We start from the raw sequence: 17,303 nt of genomic DNA, 5'->3' as shown, positions 1-17,303 counted from the left end.
CCACTGTGTGATACTGTGATACTTGTGATCAAGAAGCAGCTAAAAATAAGCTAACAAAATTCTCAGCTCATCCAAGCAAAAGAGTAGAACACAAGATTTTTTTGTAGCATTAACAAGCCTGGTCTCGGATGTCTGATTAGGTAAAGAAGCTGGCAGTATATTTACATATAGAAAAATTCTTGCCTTACACATTTTAGTAACCATGACTTCAGACTGATTCCTCCAACTCAGTTCTGTTTGTACTTCTTTGTTAATGCTGCTTTCCCAGGGAAAACCCCTTTCTTTCTATAAGCTAACTGCACCACTGAGACTGAGCCTTGCCATCACAATCTAAATTTCTACCAGGTGCTTCACCAGGTGTGGCACCATCCCCAAACAATCACACAGTAATTTTTCCCCCCTTGAAGAAGCAAACACAACACATGTTTCTTTTCCACTCTTCAATGCATTTATCTGAAACACAATGTAAAATTGTGCAATCAGGCAAGTAGGTAACAGGTCACCCTGTGAGGATTTAACAGGAAAGCTAAAAACCAGGAACTTATGACTTGATATGGCATATTAAAATGGAAGCAAGTACAAAAAGGCACTAGAAACATGTGGCACCTAGACTTACCAAAGTTGTTTTAACTGAAAGTCCTCACACAGCACTCTTCAGTATCGACAGAGGAATTCTGGAAACGAACAAAATTCATTCACCAGCCTGTTTCATGACAGCACAGTGATGTTTAAACCACAGCCATAACTGCCAAGCACCTGAACTCCTCGCTATAGCATTCCTTTTTGCCATTTCATATACAACTAACTTTAGAGGCTTGTGGGCTGTTCTAAGTTTCTGCAAAAAGCATACCACAATAGAATCATAGAATAGTTAGGGTTGGAAAGGACCTTAAGATCATCAAGTTCCAACCCCCCTGCCATGGGCAGGGACACCTCACAACATGACGTAATGCAACTTCTCACAGTGTTCTGCAAGATTTTTATCTAAATATGATTGAATCATCCTCCTCTTATACTGTAATCTACTGCCATATCTCATCTTTTTATGTAAGCCTTTTTCCCCATGTTTCTGTCAAGCACATTCACTTTGGTACTTAGCCCAGGCAAACTGACAGCTGTGTCTATGACCAATACCATGTGTATCATATCACTGCATTTCATAATGTCCATTAGAATTTCTGGACAGCATCTAAGACAATTATTTGCTAAACTGGTCAAAGCTAATACCTCAACAAATAATCTCAGGTTTGAAATTGAGGAAGTAACTGCTGCTGTTTTCTAGAACCTGTGCAGAGTTCTAATTCCATCAACTGTCCTCTGTCCAGCTACAGATTCTGTGAGTTTGGCTCCTTGGTACATCTGGAGAAAGGAGGGAAAAAAATAAAACCTTTGTTTGTCTTAGAACACCCATCTTAGAAACGTTGAGTCGTCACTGAAACTGTTAAGAAAAGCCCCCTTTTACAAACATGGTACCAAACACCAGGTTTGATTCAAACTACAAAGTAGTTCAGGACTACAACTTAGAGGATGTTATTTTGTTTGTCATGACACAAGGTGTATTTTAGCCACCCAGTTAACCCTCTTTTTCTATTAAGTGATAGTCAGCCAGGATGTCTATGTAGGTATATGTAAGAGGTCCTGACACCCCTCCTATATTCTTTCACTCCTTCAAGAGGACACTTTGTGATAAATTATTCATAAACCACGGTCTCTGTCTTCACCCTCTGCTTCCAATGTAGAAACAGATATTCTACTTTGATCAGTTATCCAAAGTCTTGTGCAGTAATTCTTCACCAAAGCTCAAAAAGCTCCAGGCCAGCAGAGAGCCTGCTGCAGCTGGGCTTCTACATTGTGGCACTACTGCTGTCACCCCCTTGACCTGCAAACTGGAGTGACCTGAACAGGTTAGGTCTTAATGTCATCTAGTAAAGTCTTCTTTAGAAAGCATTACATGGGGCTGCATTCTAGAGGAAGTTTCCTTGTGTTACACGCTGGACAAGGAAGGGCAAGATGAAATACCTTCTTTCAAACAGACGTAGAAGATACACAACCACCTGCAGCGTCGATAAAGCCAAACAGCCACGCCACAGGGAGGGAGGAGACTTCCCTTTATTCGCCTGCTATTCAACTGCGGGTACGCCGAGATCTCCCTGCCACTGCTCACCACCACGCAGGAAGCAGGTACCCGGGTGACTCCGCGCAGCACCAGCTCCGGGCCACCGCACACTGGACCAGACCCTGTGAGGCGGGGCGGGCGCCCCGCACGTGTGGTCGCGGCGCGGGTCCATGCGGCTGTGTGACAGGAGCACCCCCCGGGCGGCGGCGCGGCGGCGCTGTGCGGTGCTGCTCGGGTCGCTGCTCCTGGCCGCCGCCCTGGCGCTGCGCGGCGCCACCCGGCCCTGCCCCGCCGGGCACCCGCGCTGCCGCCAGCGCCTGTACCGAGCGCTGGAGCTGTCCCCCGGCAGGAGGATCAACTGCTCGGGGGTGGTCCGCGGGGACGAGCGGGCCATCCAGGAGGCACAGCTCAGCAACCTGGAGGTCGCCAACAGCAGGGCTTCCCTGACGCCGGGGCAGTACCTGGACATGGCCAAGGACTGCAGTGCCTTCAAGGAGAGCCGGCGGTTCATCGAGTTCCCGCTGAGCCAGGAAGAGGAAGAGTTCCCCATCGCCTACTCCATGGTCATCCATGACAAAATCGAGATGTTCGAGCGGCTCCTGCGGTCCCTCTATGCCCCCCAGAACGTCTACTGCGTCCACATTGACAACAAGTCCCCAGCCGCCTTCCAGGAAGCCGTGCGGGCCATCGTAGCCTGTTTCCCCAACGTCTTTGTGGCGAGCCGCCTGGAAGACGTGGTCTATGCCTCCTGGTCGCGGCTGCAGGCCGACCTCAACTGCATGCAGGACCTGTTGCAGAGCCCCATGCCCTGGCACTACGTCCTCAACACCTGCGGCACCGATTTCCCCATCAAGACTAACGCCGAGATTGTGCGTGCCCTGAAGGTGCTGCAGGGGCGGAACAGCATGGAGTCGGAGAAGCCGTCGGCGCTCAAGCGGGAGCGCTGGCAGTACCACCACGAGGTGGGGCAGGTCATCTCGCGGACAGCCACCGAGAAACTGCCGCCGCCCCACGACTACCGCATGTTCACGGGCAACGCGTACGTCGTGGTCACCCGCGCCTTCGTGCAGCACATCTTCGAGGACCCCGCGGCGCAGCAGTTCCTCGAGTGGGCCAAGGACACCTACAGCCCTGACGAGCACGTCTGGGCCACGCTCAACCGTGTGCCCGGTGTGCCCGGCGCCATGCCGCCGAACGACAAGTTCCAGCTCTCGGACATGAACGCCCTGCCCCGCCTGGTCAAGTGGGAGTACCTGGAGGGGGACACCAGCAAGGGCGCGCCCTACCCGCCCTGCACCGGCCGACACCAGCGCGCCGTCTGTATCTACGGGGTGGGCGACGTGCCCTGGATGCTCCAGCAGCACCACCTCTTGGCCAACAAGTTCGACCCCTTGGTGGACGACGCCGCTATCCAGTGTCTGGAGGAGCACCTGCGGCACAGGGCCCTCTACGGCAGGGGGCTCTGAGGGGAGCCGCCTCACCCTCGCCAGCACCTGTCTCCTTCCGCGGGCGCGTCCAGCGGCGGAGCCTCAGGGGCCGCGCCGGGGGCGGGAGCGTCGCGTCGTGAGGCGAGAGGGGCGCGGGCGCGTCACCCGCGCTGGCGGAAGGGTCTCCTCACACGGCGGTCCCCCGAGGAGACGGGGAGCGGCCGAGCGCGGTAACTGACGGTCGGGACGGGACGGGCCGGGCGCCCAGGGACCCTGGACCGAGGGACAGGAGGGGCCGCGCACCGAGCCGCACGGTGTCCTGTTCTCCTCACACAGCCTGCGGGCAGGCGGGGCCAGGGCACGGGCCGCGGAGACTCCGGGTCCCGCTTCAACCGTAGCTGAAACTAAAATGGTAATTGGTTTTCTACACCGCACCTGCTGCACGGCTGAGCCAAACAGCTGGCAGCTGCTTTTGTACTGCCTTAAAGTCTAGTCTGCCAATACTATTAAAAATCCTTCAATAAACCAAAATACAGTAAATAGATGGTTCCTTGGTATTGTGTGTCCTGTCCTCCTCTGAGGAGAACGGGTTGTGTTCTAGGCAGAGCCATTAAACCGATTGAACATGCCTGCCCCAGTGTTACAGGTGCAGAAGCGGGGGGCAGAGAGGTTGTGTAGGTTATGGTGTGCAAACCAACAGCTTTCCGTCATATTCCTCTTCCAAAGAAAGAGACTTTTGCTAGGCAGTTAGTAATGTAATTGCCATATCCAGTGGTGTGTCTGGCCTTTCAGATGAACAAACCAGTCATCCAATACATTGTTGTTTCTCGAAGTTTCTAGAAGCTGAAAGAAAGATTTGTGAACATCTGTATTTCACCTGCATGTATTTTTCCCACCTTCTCATATTAAAGCCAGGCACTTTCCATGGGTCCAAAAGGTTTTCACTACCTATTAATGCTGAGGGATTAATTCAGTTGTCTTTGTACTACCACCCCACCCACCCCCCCACCCCCTTTTGTCAGAAGACACCTTCATAAATTCAAGGTCTCTGGTGGGAAATTTGGAATATATAATGATTTATACAGAATAGCACCTGAAGCAATGCTGTAGCATGAGGCTACATTTAGGTGAAGTTACAACTGCAGTCACACAGATATTTAAAACAACTATTTAAATAGGATGAGAAGAGGAAGTAACTGATGTAAAAGGTGCGTTATTGCAGGGGTTTAGACATCGTAAACTTGGTTGGGAAATTCCAATTCTTAAAATATGGTGACTTCACAGCAAAAATAGGCAAAACCTCCAACTGCTGGCAAGAGAAGCTCCCAGGTATCACTTGAGCATTTGTTCATTCAAAAAGAGCAAATCAAGTAATAGGATTGCTGGTCCCAGTGGGAAGCTCTTCCCCACTTCTGTTAATGTAAATGTTTGTAAAGTGAACAGACGTTTGTTACAACAGAGATGGAAGCTTTATGCTAACCTGATAGCAACATAGAGAATTTAAAAATGGTTTCAGCAGCAAATTCAACATGAAATAGCAAATATCTCCATGTCTAGTACATTCTTTTAGAACAAACAAAACTCTGCTGACTCAGGGTAAGAATTCAAGTCTCCCAACATAGAAAGCTGCATCTAACCACTGCTGCCTAATCTGATTATGCTTGTTGGAGCTCTTTTATTTACTTTATATTAATACATATTAGCCCCAAATGGTAAACTACTGCCAGTGGTTCATTGGGGGACTGGAATACATTCAAGCTTCTGGACTAAATGAGGCAGAGCAGGGTCAGTGTGTTTCTGACTATGGCAGAGTAGTGTTTTTTCCCATTGGAAAATGGAGCAAAAAGGTACATGTTCATGCGGGGGGGGGGGGGGAGAAACCAAAAAAACACAAAACAAAACAAGAAATAACCCATACTCCTCTATTCCTATTGCAAGGAACTGCATCAAAAGCAAACTCATCCATGAAATGGATGTTGGCAATATCTAAATAATTTCCTTCTGATCACCTACAGAAAGCAAAAAGGTGTTTGGGGGGTGGAAAGAATCCCAGCCTGAAATAGTGAAACACTGTTGAAAAGAGGCACCTTATTATTTTACAAAAGCACCTGTAAAGAAAGACAGATACTTACAAATTACTTACAGATGTGTTAACAGTTTTTGTTCCCTTCACTCTGTATGTTTAATTCTTCAGCTGTTTCTTCTCTCAGAAATACAAAGTATTGCTTGTACATGCTATTTAAATAACAGTGTTTCTTCTGTTATTGACAGACACTGCCTGACCAAAAAGGTTACAATGGAGAGACAGACAAAAATACTTAGTTCTAGGGAAAACAAAGACACCCCTTCAAATCTGTTCCACCGTAAGTCTCTGGCAAAGCCAAAGTAATTATTTTTTTTTTTTTTAATGTTACATGTTGAAATCTATGCTCTTCCTGGTTAGACATTTATGCACATTTGAAAGAGCTTGCCTATAGAACAGGAAGGTCTCAAGTGAAACCAGTGTAACAAAAAAAACAGCTTGGCAACACACTAGAGGGACAGCAATTACCTAAGAACATAGCCTATGCAGCCTTCTCCATTCAGAGATCACCTATTTGTATGAAAACAAATTCTGGCATTATCTGGAGATGCAAACAATTTTAAACTTCAACAATTTTGATTCAAAGAAAATTTTCAGTTTCTGTTGGTGCTGTTATTTATCTCAGATTATTTGTTTCCAAAACCAAAGGTGTATCTTTGTGCAAGTTTATTTTCAATTCACCCTCTTCTTTTAGTAGTGACTTAGTTTCTTCTGAAAGAACAAATTCAGAAGGTGAACTAAGACAAAAAGTTTGTTACAAAGGAATACTCTCAGCAATTCCTCTTCCAAAGACATGAGGAATGTCAGGTTTATGAGTACAGTCACATGTCAAAGCAGCAATACAGAAAAGAAAAAAAAAAAAAAACAAAAACCTATGTTTCCTTACCATTTCAAATGACAACAAAAAATGTCACTCGACTCTGAGAACTTTGTATTCCAGAGATCTCAAAGCATCTTAGAACTAAGATAGTTAGCATCTCAGAAAACTGGCAACAGGGCACAAAGATAGGATGGAATTTGCCCAAGTTAGCTGCAGAACTGAAAAAAGAATAACCTTCAAATAGAGCAAGGCAAGCTTTAGCCGAAAGTAGCACTGGCATATCACAATATAGGATCACCTCCAAACAATAGGTTAAACCCCATATAGGCTTAATCAGTAACATCTTGGGCTATCCAAAATGGAAATAGTCATATCAGAAACATTAGTGTTAAATTTATCCAGTGATAAAACTACTATGATTTAAAAAACAAACAAACAAAACCACAAAACCACAAAAACACAACAAAACCTTTTTTTTTTCCATTGAAAACCAGATAAAAAATCTACTTCTGACACCTTTGTCTACAATCAGTTGTTAACTAGCAACCTGAATTTTATACAACCTCCCAGTTGTTCAAGGAGGAAATATACTGCAAGTTGACATTTATCTTTCACAATATGCATAGGAGGAAGTTGAAACTATAATTCTGAAATCAAATAATTGCTTTTAAACTCACCTGGCTTTAATTTATATTTTATTTTCAAGCGGTTTTTCCTTTATTTTTACAAGAACAACCTAATGGGAGCTGAAACTGATATAATAGGTATTTAAATGTAGATGGGTCCATGAACAGCTCTTAACTCCAGTTGGGAAGGTCTGTTTCCTGGCTGCTTTGCATTTCTTTCATACCTGATCATCTCTGAAGTCTCTAAAGGGATGAGTCAATTGAAATAAACTCAGAGGATAGCCGGGAATAAATTCTGAAAAACTAGAAGCAAACATGACCTATAGAGCAAAACATCAGTAAAGTACTTGCAGCCAAGAGTAAAATTGATTCAGGGAACAGGGTTAGGGGTGTTCTTTTCCTTCTGAATGCATCAGCACTAACCATGAAACATTAACTAGACTCTCAGTGAACTATTTTCCACTTCCTTGAAGGGTGCAGGCTCTTTTAGCAGAAGGCAAAAATCAAAATATTAATAGATCTGTGACTTAAAACCTATTAAGCCGCAAGAGCTTATTTATACAGTAAATTTATCTTTCAGCAAAGCTATTTTCCTAAGATCACCCTTTAAGTTACAGTGAAGAAAAAGTCCACATCTGTCAGTACAGCTTAATAAAGTTAAAATGCTTTTTATCATGTTCCTGCTCCCTGCCCCTGGAACGTTTGGAGTACAGGAAAGCAAAACCAAGTCACTAACACCTTGACTGATACACTATCCTCTAAGCTGCTGAGATCCTTAGTATCTGTGTTTCGAGTAACTCTCATCTACCTCATGGTACCTAGTCATTGTGTAAAAGTACATAATGATCCTGATTAAACTTGTCTTCTGGGAATTCATCTCAAGTCCTTCCTGCTCCACACTTTCCTTTAATTTGTGTCTCTCTGATAACATTTAAAGTCAGGTGTTGACACCCCTGAATGAGCAAACAGCTTGCTTCAGATAACATCTGGTTTTGCACACTTGTGGAATTCACAGAACCCTTTTTCTCAGAAGCCATGTTTAAACACAGGCAGTCACTCACATCCACCTCTGTACTGGTGTTTATTTCCTTTTCTTCACCTTCTTCTAGCTAATTTACTTTCTAAATAGAAGCATCCACTCTAGCTTAAGTTCAAGGTGCAAAGGTATCTTTTACGTTCTGCTACTGATGGGTGGAAGTAACTGGGACCTTTCTGAAGAAAAAAAAACAACAAAAATCCCCAAATGAATGAGTCAGTCCATAACACTACAGGCCAAGAAGGACCAAACAGGCAGCATCAAGTATGCTGATGCTGTAAACAAGCAAGATGATTTGTCTTCCACTGGATATTAAAATAGCTTAGTATAATAAAAGTGCAGTTAACACTTTTAGGTGTAAGTAAATTCAACATCTCTTCCAAAACCACCAAGCACATTAAACATATGAATGTGGAGGGATTAGCTGAAATTCAAACACAAAAAATAGCAAGTGGCAAGAAAATTATGGAAAGCAAAGCAATAAAAAGCAGGAAGAATAATGGCACCAGATCCCCTTACCTTCTCTTTGCTCCCTTCTCCTTCGATGAACTGAAACAGCCTTCACAGAAGTAGCAGATCTGGGGCTGGGACAAACACCATCCAAAAAATGTGGTTAGAACCAAAAAGAATGTGACACTTGCTACCAAGCTAGTGTCAAAGCTTTTGTTAAACAGCTCTTGAGGCTTGCAGGAATTAATTCCTCCAGAAGCACAGGCGAGTTTCTCTCCTGCAGTGAGCAGTCTTCATCCCATAAAGTAGATTTTCTCCAAGGCATCATTGGAGCAATTCAAGACATCAGAAAGGTTATTCCCAAGAATTATTTGCACCTCACTATGCCTCAAGAGGCGTTTTCTAAAGGGATGGCAAAGTTAACACTTGGAAATAAAATATAAATTAAAGCCGGGTGACTTTAAAAGCAATTTTGCTGAATAGAGAGCATTGATCACAAAAGTGCAAGTATTCTTTACGTACCCAGGTAAACTCAGTAGTCTGTCTGCATCCAACTTTGAATTCCATGTCCTTAGAAACATCCCACATATGCAAAAATACCAGATACCTGCATTGCCTAACACTGTACAGACAAGGAGATGGAATATGTGTATGTAAGCTCATTTTAGAAACAGTAAGTCAAACTTGTAAGAAAGTATTTCGTAAATTAAATACAGAGCACATGGAAAACAAGGATGTTTATAAGTTGGATGTTTTAAGTTGGGGCTGTTCAGCCTGGAGAAGAGAAGGCTGCATGGAGACCTCATAGCAGCCTTCCAGTACCTGAAGGGGGCCTATAAGGATGCTGGGGAGGGACTCTTCATTAGGGACTGTAGTGAAAGGACAAGAGGTAATGGGTTAAATCTTAAACAGGAGAAGTTTAGATTGGATATAAGGAAAAAATTCTTTACTGTTAGGGTGGTGAGGCACTGGAATGGGCTGCCCAGGGAAGTTGTGAATGCTCCATCCCTTGCAGTGTTCAAGGCCAGGCTGGACAGCCTTGGGTGACGTGGTTTAGTGTGAGGTGTCCCTGCCCATGGCAGGGGGGTTGGAACTATACGATCTTAAGGTCCTTTCCAACCCTAACTGTTCTATTCTATGATTCTAAGGATTGTGCCATGAGTGGAAAACTAGTCTGCAGAACAACAGCTTAATGCATTTGGCATAACCAAACAGAGCTAGCTTATGTAACCATAAAACTTTAATCTGTGATACTAAAACATTAACCAGCTATGAAATAACGCTTCTAATACGACCAATCATTAGCCAGGCAGAGCAATACAAGAAGTTCAGGGTACATGAACTTTCTTGTCTGCCTTTTCTTCAGTTGCTGTTTGTGTTTGATAAAACTTTTCTTGTTTTGTGTGAAAGGCTTTCTCAGACTTTCAACTTGAGAGGAAGGGAATGTCTACATTACAGAAGCATGTCTTATATCCACTTTTTCTTACTCATGTTATTTCACCTAAAACATTCCCTTACTCTCCATTTATGCATGGTCTCTAGCCTTCCACACAGACTAAATCACACAGGTTCCCCCGGCACACAGTCCCTTCACAATCACTGTGGCCAGGAACAGATTGTTTCCTATCCCCAGCCATTCGAGTTGCTGTGTTATTTCTTCTAAGACTACATTATTATTAGCAAAAGGAAAAGTCTTAGAATAGTTCAGAAGCATCCATAATATTTTATTTCATATATTAATATATTTTTAATATATGTCATCTGTGTCACTTTTTGCCACTCAACTAAGGATGAAAAACAAGCTGATCATCAGTGTCACTTCAGCATTTGCAGTTTCAGTACAGTAAGACTCCAGTACAGAGCATTTACATCCATTTCAGAATGTCCATCTCATTTTCAAATGCTTCCTTTCAAGGCAAGGCAATAGTCAAATCTGTTTTCACACTGAATAGGAACCACATAAGTAGGGTATACAATTCAGTGTTATGGTTATGCATCAGCACAGGGAGTATCCCATCACCTCCTTCCAAAGGACCGCATCTAGAGCTTCAATGAGACCACTGCTTTTTTTTTTTTTAAGCAAGTCAGTAAAGTTGTCCCAAATTATGAACATAATCATTTCTGGTTCCTGCTCACATTGGTCTGAATTTCACCAACTACTAAGTAGGAGACATCTTTGTCAACAAAATCATTTTTCCTTTAATTTGTATTTTTTCTTAGTGTGTATATATATATATATATATATTCATTACCTTATTTTCTTTTTCAGTTAACAGCTAAGGCAGCACTAAGGCTGGGAGTGCTGAAGTAGTAGTAGGCGACTGCTGAAACACAGAAGTCTGATAGAGAAGTACAAACGAAACGTTAACATAAATCTATTCCACACAATAACCGTACATCATCAGTACAATTGTGCTACTCTATTAAATTTGCTTTTAATGGAAAAATGCTATAATAAATATGCTAATGCAAACTTAATTGGAACAAAATAAGATATATAATCATTTACACTGGGAGGGAGTCCAAAGGCTACAGACAACTGGAGATTGAGAAGTTTCTGTCCAGAGAGAGGAAGAAACAGCAGAGTTGGAGCCAGAACAACAAACTTTTATACTTGCAAGGGCTGCAATTCAGCTTACCACATAATTATTAGAGAACAAGAAGTGTGTAAACATAGAAGGTTGAGTCTGATGTAGAAAAAGAGAAAACCACAGATATACATTTACATCCTTTAAGATAACAGCCTCCACAGATAGGTCGTGTGCTGTTCAAATGAGAGCAACTCTGTTGTTCTGGTTTCAAAAATGGTTACTTACCAACCTGCAGTTTGTAGTGAGGGACTTTTGGCATAGATATAAGACCAAAAAAAATTCATGGTAAACACAATACTTAGAACAGTCTTGCAAGCAAGTTTGTGAACTCCTTTCTCACTTGAAGTGAGAGAAGCGGAAGATAACCAAACATGATATATATAGTTTCATGTCCAAACGTAGGATTTAGAGAACTGTAACATGTCAGTCTGGAAAGGCATTAGGAGAGACACTAAAACTTTATTACTTTAATTATTTGACTGGGCCACTGACATGTAGAGGAAAGTTTAATTTCATTAATTCAGATGTAAAATTATGCTCCATTTTCATCACAAACTAAAGATTTAGACTGATCTGAAAACAGTTACCCCTTTTCTTCTGTATGGTTTCCAGTTTCTAGTGGTCTTTGAGTAGCCTAGTGTCAAAAATAAATGGAATTTGACAGTACTGAAGCAACAGGCATTCCTATGACCGCACTGGAACAGTCCCTGTCAGCCAAACAAGCTGTCAGTATATTATATTCATACTTCTAGTGAAGAAACTATTTTCAGGGTTTCTTGATTGGAGTTATTTAATGTGTAAGTCTAAAAAGAACAAAGTTATCTATTTGATATCTAAAAATTCATAACTCAGCTCCTTCCCTGAAATCCTGTTGGCCAGGGGTCCCACTAAATGTATTCCACATAAATTAAAAATTAGAAAAACAATAAACCAAGCAACACTACATTTGTTGAGGATCTAAAACAATCTTAGGAGACTCAGTTTCATTACTTCAATTTGATTAGCTAAGCAATAACTTTAATACTTGGGTTACTGTATTATTACTATTAGCTGAGAATACCAAATGGGCAAATTTATAGATAGAAAGATGCAGTAACAAACAGACAAATATACTGGCCAGCATCAGCTGCTTTTGTTGATCTCCTCCTCCATCCCGAAACAGCCATTTCCTGCAATACTTACCAGTGAAACCACACTCAGAACCCTGTAAGTGGATGACCTCTGCATTAGCAACATGACTCTAAACACACTTAGACAATATTGAGAAAATTTAACAAATATATTAATGATTGGCTTTAGACAGTTTTCCAATGATCACTCATTCGCAAGTTTTTTAAATAAAAATTTATTACAGAAATTACTTTGAACAAAAGAAGAAACCCAAACAAAACCAACAGTATCTGTTCTAATTTAAGAAAACCCCAAAAGTAATATTGTATTCATGCCCTATAGGGTGAACTGAAGAAATGCTACAGGTATTTCTTTCGCCATCATTCTGAGACTTCCTAGCATGGACTAACTCGCATCTGCATCACAAGAATTAAGAATGAACACAGTCTCTCTCCATGCTTCTCTCCAGAAAGAGCTGCATATTGAAGTGTTGCAGACAAATTCCAGTCCTGTTCATTCTGCAGTATTGGAACCAGTGTCTAGGAAAGAAAAACCAAAGGGTAAGTAATACATACATCCACTACAGTTGAGTATAATTTAAAGAGAATACTCACTCTCTAATACCTTCCCCCAGCTCAAAAGCATTCCCCAAGCATTTCAGGACATGTTCTGTACCTACCCTACTGCTATTGATGTGGTGGACAAGCTGCCTGAGCTCTTTCAGTTAGCAACATTCAGTTAGCCACCACAAAACTTCAAGGTTGTGCACACACATCATTTGCTATTAAGGCATTAAAAATACAATAAGCTCTACTCTGACTTGCAGCGATACACAAACAAGTTTACTGTGGAAGGCCACAAGCACATCTGGCTAAATCACACAACCTATGAAAGAGAAAGGGGTTTGCACATCCAGCAGCATAAGCTCCTATGGAGTGTGGGTTATAGTTCATTACACATCTTGAAATAGATGCAGGAATGAGCATGATCTTCATAAAATAACTCAGCAATTCTCTGTTCTGAATTTTTGTCAGAAGCACCAATTTACACCAGTGCAACTGCTGGTATTACTATCATCACTGCTTTCTTGTTCTTAGAGCTATGGGAAAAATACATGACACATATGGAGAAAGACAAGTCAGTGTTTATGATGTGTCTTAGCAAGTCAGCTGCTTGTGGGGAAAAACGGCTGTAATGTTAACAGCAACTTTAAATAAGGTGACACCATTTCCTACATCTTTAGCGATACTCTGCCACAGGGATGGTTTTAAAAGTTGTAAACCAGCCTGCCACAAAAGTCATTACATTACTTCTTCTGGTAAGGAATTTCAAGGAACACTGACAAAGGTAATCCAGCCAAGCAGATATGGGACATAAACTCCCATAAGCAGTGTACATACAGTGGATCTGTTGAGCAGCATCTTTTAGTATTATTTGCAAATGCTGGCATAAACTTGTCATGTCCTCTATGATCAAATCCAGCAGACAACTGCTTAGTTTTCTCTGACAAGTGGTTGCTCAGACTGAAGAGGCTTTCCTTGAATTCAATAAAACATGGTGCTTTTCTCACAACCAGGTTAATACAAGAAAAATCTCCCTACAGAAATTCAATGAAGATTACTTAGAATCATAGAATCCTAGAATAGTTAGGGTTGGAAAAGACCTTAAGATCATCTAGTTCCAACCCCCCTGCCATGGGCAGGGACACCTCACACTAAACCATATCACCCAAGGCCTCGTCCAACCTGGCCTTGAACACTGCCAGGGATGGAGCATTCACAACCTCCCTGGGCAACCTATTTCAGTGCCTCACCACCCTAACAGGAAAGAATTTCCTCCTTATATCCAATCTAAACTTCCCCTGTTTAAGTTTTAACCCGTTACTCCTTGTCCTATCACCACAGTCTCTAATGAAGAGTCCCTCCCCAGCATCCCTACAGGCCCCCTTCAGATACTGGAAGGCTGCTATAACTTTCCAATTTTTCCAGTAGTTCATGCTTCCCAACACCAGGTCTGCAGCAGTCTCCTAACACGTTCCTGTTTCAGTGCTTATGAGTCAAGGAGCATTTAGCTTGATTTTCTTGCATTTATCGTATGTAGAAGGGAGTGCATAGCACTACTTTTGTCTGAATAATACAATCAACCTAGCTTTAATGAAACATTTGGTCAAAGCTTTCTATAAATGATCAAGTCTTGTGTGTCAGTTTATTTATATCATATTCCATACTTACTTTTTCCATCACATGCTACAATTTTCACTTTATCCACTTTTACAAGTTCAGTGACCTCCCTAAATTCAACGTCATTCAGTACAAATGTCCATACGTTGTCACAGAACCTGTATGTATTCAGAGACCCCTTTAAAGAGACAAGAGACATTTTCTGTAGGCTGCATTCCAAAAGTAACAGGAAATATGATGTTTACTGAACCACATCCCTTCTACCATTAGGCTTGCCATAAAGCCAACAATGAACACGAATGCATGCAAACTCAGTAAGCAGTAATTCTGAGTAGAACTGCCCTCCAGTGGCTGAAATTCTCAGGACCATTATGGTCTTGAAATTCTCAAGACCATTCCAAGACCATTACGGTTTATCCTAGGAAAAGCTTCACACGTATGTTAAAGAGTTTTCTAACTTTTCTAATGTGTGTAAAGGATCAGAATCAGACACAATTTCTTAAAACACTGGCCATAAAAAGAATCAGTTACAACAGCAATTGTAACAAGATGGGAATTCTGCAATTTTCAAATAAAGCCAGTTTAAAAAAATCATGACAGAACTGACCCATGTGACATAAGGGGTTATGCTCTTTTTAACATATTTGTGTGGTTTAAATATCTAAAAATCTTAAGAGCTCACTTCATTAATGTATTCTGCATCAACTGCTGAGGACATAATTTAACAACTGGTTTGGGATTTTTCTTTAAAATTACAATCAAATTGACATTTTACAATGTTCTGGCTATCTGGCATTCATTAGGGTGGCTGGCTGAGAAAAAAAACTTTATTTTTCCTGATACCTACAGAAAATAGCTACAAAATGACCCATTGTCTTGTACAAGGGCAGATGTACACCTCTGTAGTCCCTCTGCATTACAGATGTGGCTGAAAATCTGGCCTCATCTCACTTCTGCTAGGTCTAAGAGAAGCAAGTCTCCCTTCCCACCTGCAAGACACTAAGAATGGCAGTGCTACTCATCAAAGCACTTCCCTCTTCCCCTGTTTTCATCCACCCACCAAATCTCTCCATAGCCTTTGCATTCATTTGAAAGATCAAATGCACAGTAAGAGAATAACAAGCCTCACAACTGCATACAGAATAAACCTGTCAGCATTCACTATTTCAGAGTCAAGACAGACCTGAACTTTTGCTTGGAGCGCTCAGCTTTTAACGGCATTCTGCACCAAAGCTTGGTTACTCCACCCCATGAAGAACTTATATATAGCGTTACCTTACCCTGAAGTTGACCCTGTTCCTGACGCGCTGTGCCAGTGCCGAGTTGATAGCTTTATCAAACTGAAGTAGCACCTGAAGGGCCAGCTGAGGAGTGATCTGCTGGGACTGAAGTTGTTATAAAAACAGGTTTGAGTTACTTCAAAGTAAACTCAAAAAAGCTGTAAAAACTCAAAACAAAGTTCCCATGCAGCAGACTGTGAGGCTGGTGAGGCACTGGAATGGGTTGCCCAAGGATGCCGGGAATGCTCTATCCCTGGCAGCGTTCAAGGCCAGGCTGGAGCCTTGGGTGACATGGTTTAGTGCGAGGCGTCCCTGCCCATGGCAGGGGGGTTGGAACTGGATGATCTTAAGGCCCTTTCCAGCCCTAACTATTCTATGATTCTATGATCTCCAGAAGGATAATCAACACAAGAATAATTTTACTGCCTTTTCCCTGTTTTAAATCTGAGAAAAGGAATTAGGTGTCAACATGATTTTTGTGCTACACAAACAATACATCTGGTAAATATCAACTGAAACCAACCAGAGGTGCAGAACATCAGTCACAGTGTTCTGGATTAACCTGATGTTTGTTCACTGGGCATCACAAGAGGAGGTTACGCATCCTACGGAAAACATTTTCCTTCATATAGGATGTCAAAAAAAAGGAATTATCAGGACAACTGAGTAGCAAAGGCTTTTGATTTCATTCAAGTTTTCCAGCCGTTGGCTGTACTGTACCCAATACCAGCCACAAAGCTGCTTGAGTAACAAGCCTCTCTATTAAGCGGACTGCATACCCGGGCCCCACAAATACCTGTATGAGCTCGTCCAGGCTCTCCTGCAGACTGTTCCCCAGCGTGGTGTTCCTGTACAGCTGATAGGCCATGGCTTACTGGGGCGGGACAGGACAGGCACCCTCCTCACCATCCACTGCTCTTGTGCGCTCGCTGTCGTTTAAAACAAAACAATACTACTAAAAAAAAAACCTCTAAAGACACTAGAGACCTAATTGTACATTGCACGGCGAGAGCAAGCAGCACTGACAGATCGCTCCGCAAGCCCCCGCTAACAATACGGGAGGTCAGAGCACAAAGCACCAACAACGAGCAGACCAGCAATGCGGCACACGGAGGGAGGCAGCCTTGTCCCTGCCGGGCCGACACCGACAGGCCTCTGCACCCACACGGACAGGCCGACACTGTCCGCCGCCCCTTCCCTCGGTCTCCGAACAGCTCCTCGCCCCCCACGGCGCGCCCGGGAAACCTCACGGGAACTCGGGGCCAGCACTGGGCACCGAGCGAGCCTGGGCCGGCTGCCACAGCCGGGCCCCAGCACCGTACCCCCACCCCTACCGCCCCACCGAACCCGGCGGATGGCGCCGGCCGCCGCACAGCGGCCACGGGCAGCGCCGCAGGACGGGGGCTCCTGCTCGGGGCAGCCCCTGGGCGGCCGCAGCCTCACCCGCTCCGAGCAGCCGAAGAGCATCAGCGCCTCCGCGGGCCCGCCACCCGGAAGCGGAACGGCGAGGTCGGGACCCAGACTCGGCCCGTCCCCGGAAGCAGCGGCGGGAACCAGGCCTCGCCGAGCCCATTGAACGCCGAG

The 17,303-nt window shown here is 43.4% G+C and overlaps 2 protein-coding genes and 1 long non-coding RNA gene across 3 annotated transcripts; 1 reads left to right on the top strand and 2 right to left on the bottom strand.

Annotated features, from left to right (window-relative positions):
- Nucleotides 1-2,166: 2,166 nt before the first annotated feature.
- GCNT3 (glucosaminyl (N-acetyl) transferase 3, mucin type) lies at nucleotides 2,167-3,688 on the top strand. Its single transcript, XM_062626531.1, has one exon. The coding sequence runs from the start codon at nucleotides 2,287-2,289 to the stop codon at nucleotides 3,580-3,582; it is 1,296 nt and encodes a 431-aa protein (XP_062482515.1). The 5' UTR covers nucleotides 2,167-2,286; the 3' UTR covers nucleotides 3,583-3,688.
- Nucleotides 3,689-8,136: 4,448 nt separating this feature from the next.
- LOC134167637 (uncharacterized) lies at nucleotides 8,137-9,221 on the bottom strand. Its single transcript, XR_009966239.1, has 2 exons — nucleotides 9,018-9,221; nucleotides 8,137-8,983 (listed from the first exon to the last, which is right to left on the bottom strand). It is a non-coding gene; the product is annotated as an uncharacterized LOC134167637 (long non-coding RNA).
- A 3,188-nt stretch (nucleotides 9,222-12,409) lies between these two features.
- On the bottom strand, nucleotides 12,410-17,303 carry GTF2A2 (general transcription factor IIA subunit 2). The gene is made up of 5 exons (XM_062626614.1): nucleotides 17,163-17,303; nucleotides 16,516-16,648; nucleotides 15,720-15,824; nucleotides 14,491-14,617; nucleotides 12,410-12,798 (listed from the first exon to the last, which is right to left on the bottom strand). Exons 2-5 carry the CDS (start codon nucleotides 16,585-16,587, stop codon nucleotides 12,773-12,775), a joined length of 330 nt encoding a protein of 109 aa, XP_062482598.1. The 5' UTR covers nucleotides 16,588-16,648; nucleotides 17,163-17,303; the 3' UTR covers nucleotides 12,410-12,772.

The sequence above is a fragment of the Pezoporus occidentalis genome, unplaced genomic scaffold (genome assembly GCF_034315485.1).
Source record: "Pezoporus occidentalis ecotype Australia unplaced genomic scaffold, CSIRO_AGI_Poc_V1 ctg11, whole genome shotgun sequence".
NCBI lineage: Eukaryota > Metazoa > Chordata > Aves > Psittaciformes > Psittacidae > Pezoporus > Pezoporus occidentalis.
This window is presented reverse-complemented; position numbering and strand designations above follow the sequence as displayed.

What these genes read in the sequence shown, in the direction of transcription:
- GCNT3 (XM_062626531.1), top strand. Translation starts at nt 2,287, where the DNA reads ATGCGGCTGTGTGACAGGAGCACCCCCCGGGCGGCGGCGCGGCGGCGC.
- GTF2A2 (XM_062626614.1), bottom strand. Translation starts at nt 16,587, where the DNA reads ATGGCCTATCAGCTGTACAGGAACACCACGCTGGGGAACAGTCTGCAG. An exon ending in GCCTGGACGAGCTCATACAG is followed by an intron (nt 15,825 to 16,515) that starts GTATTTGTGGGG and finishes TAACAACTTCAG; the next exon opens with TCCCAGCAGATCACTCCTCA. An exon ending in GGAACAGGGTCAACTTCAGG is followed by an intron (nt 14,618 to 15,719) that starts GTAAGGTAACGC and finishes GTCTCTTTAAAG; the next exon opens with GGGTCTCTGAATACATACAG.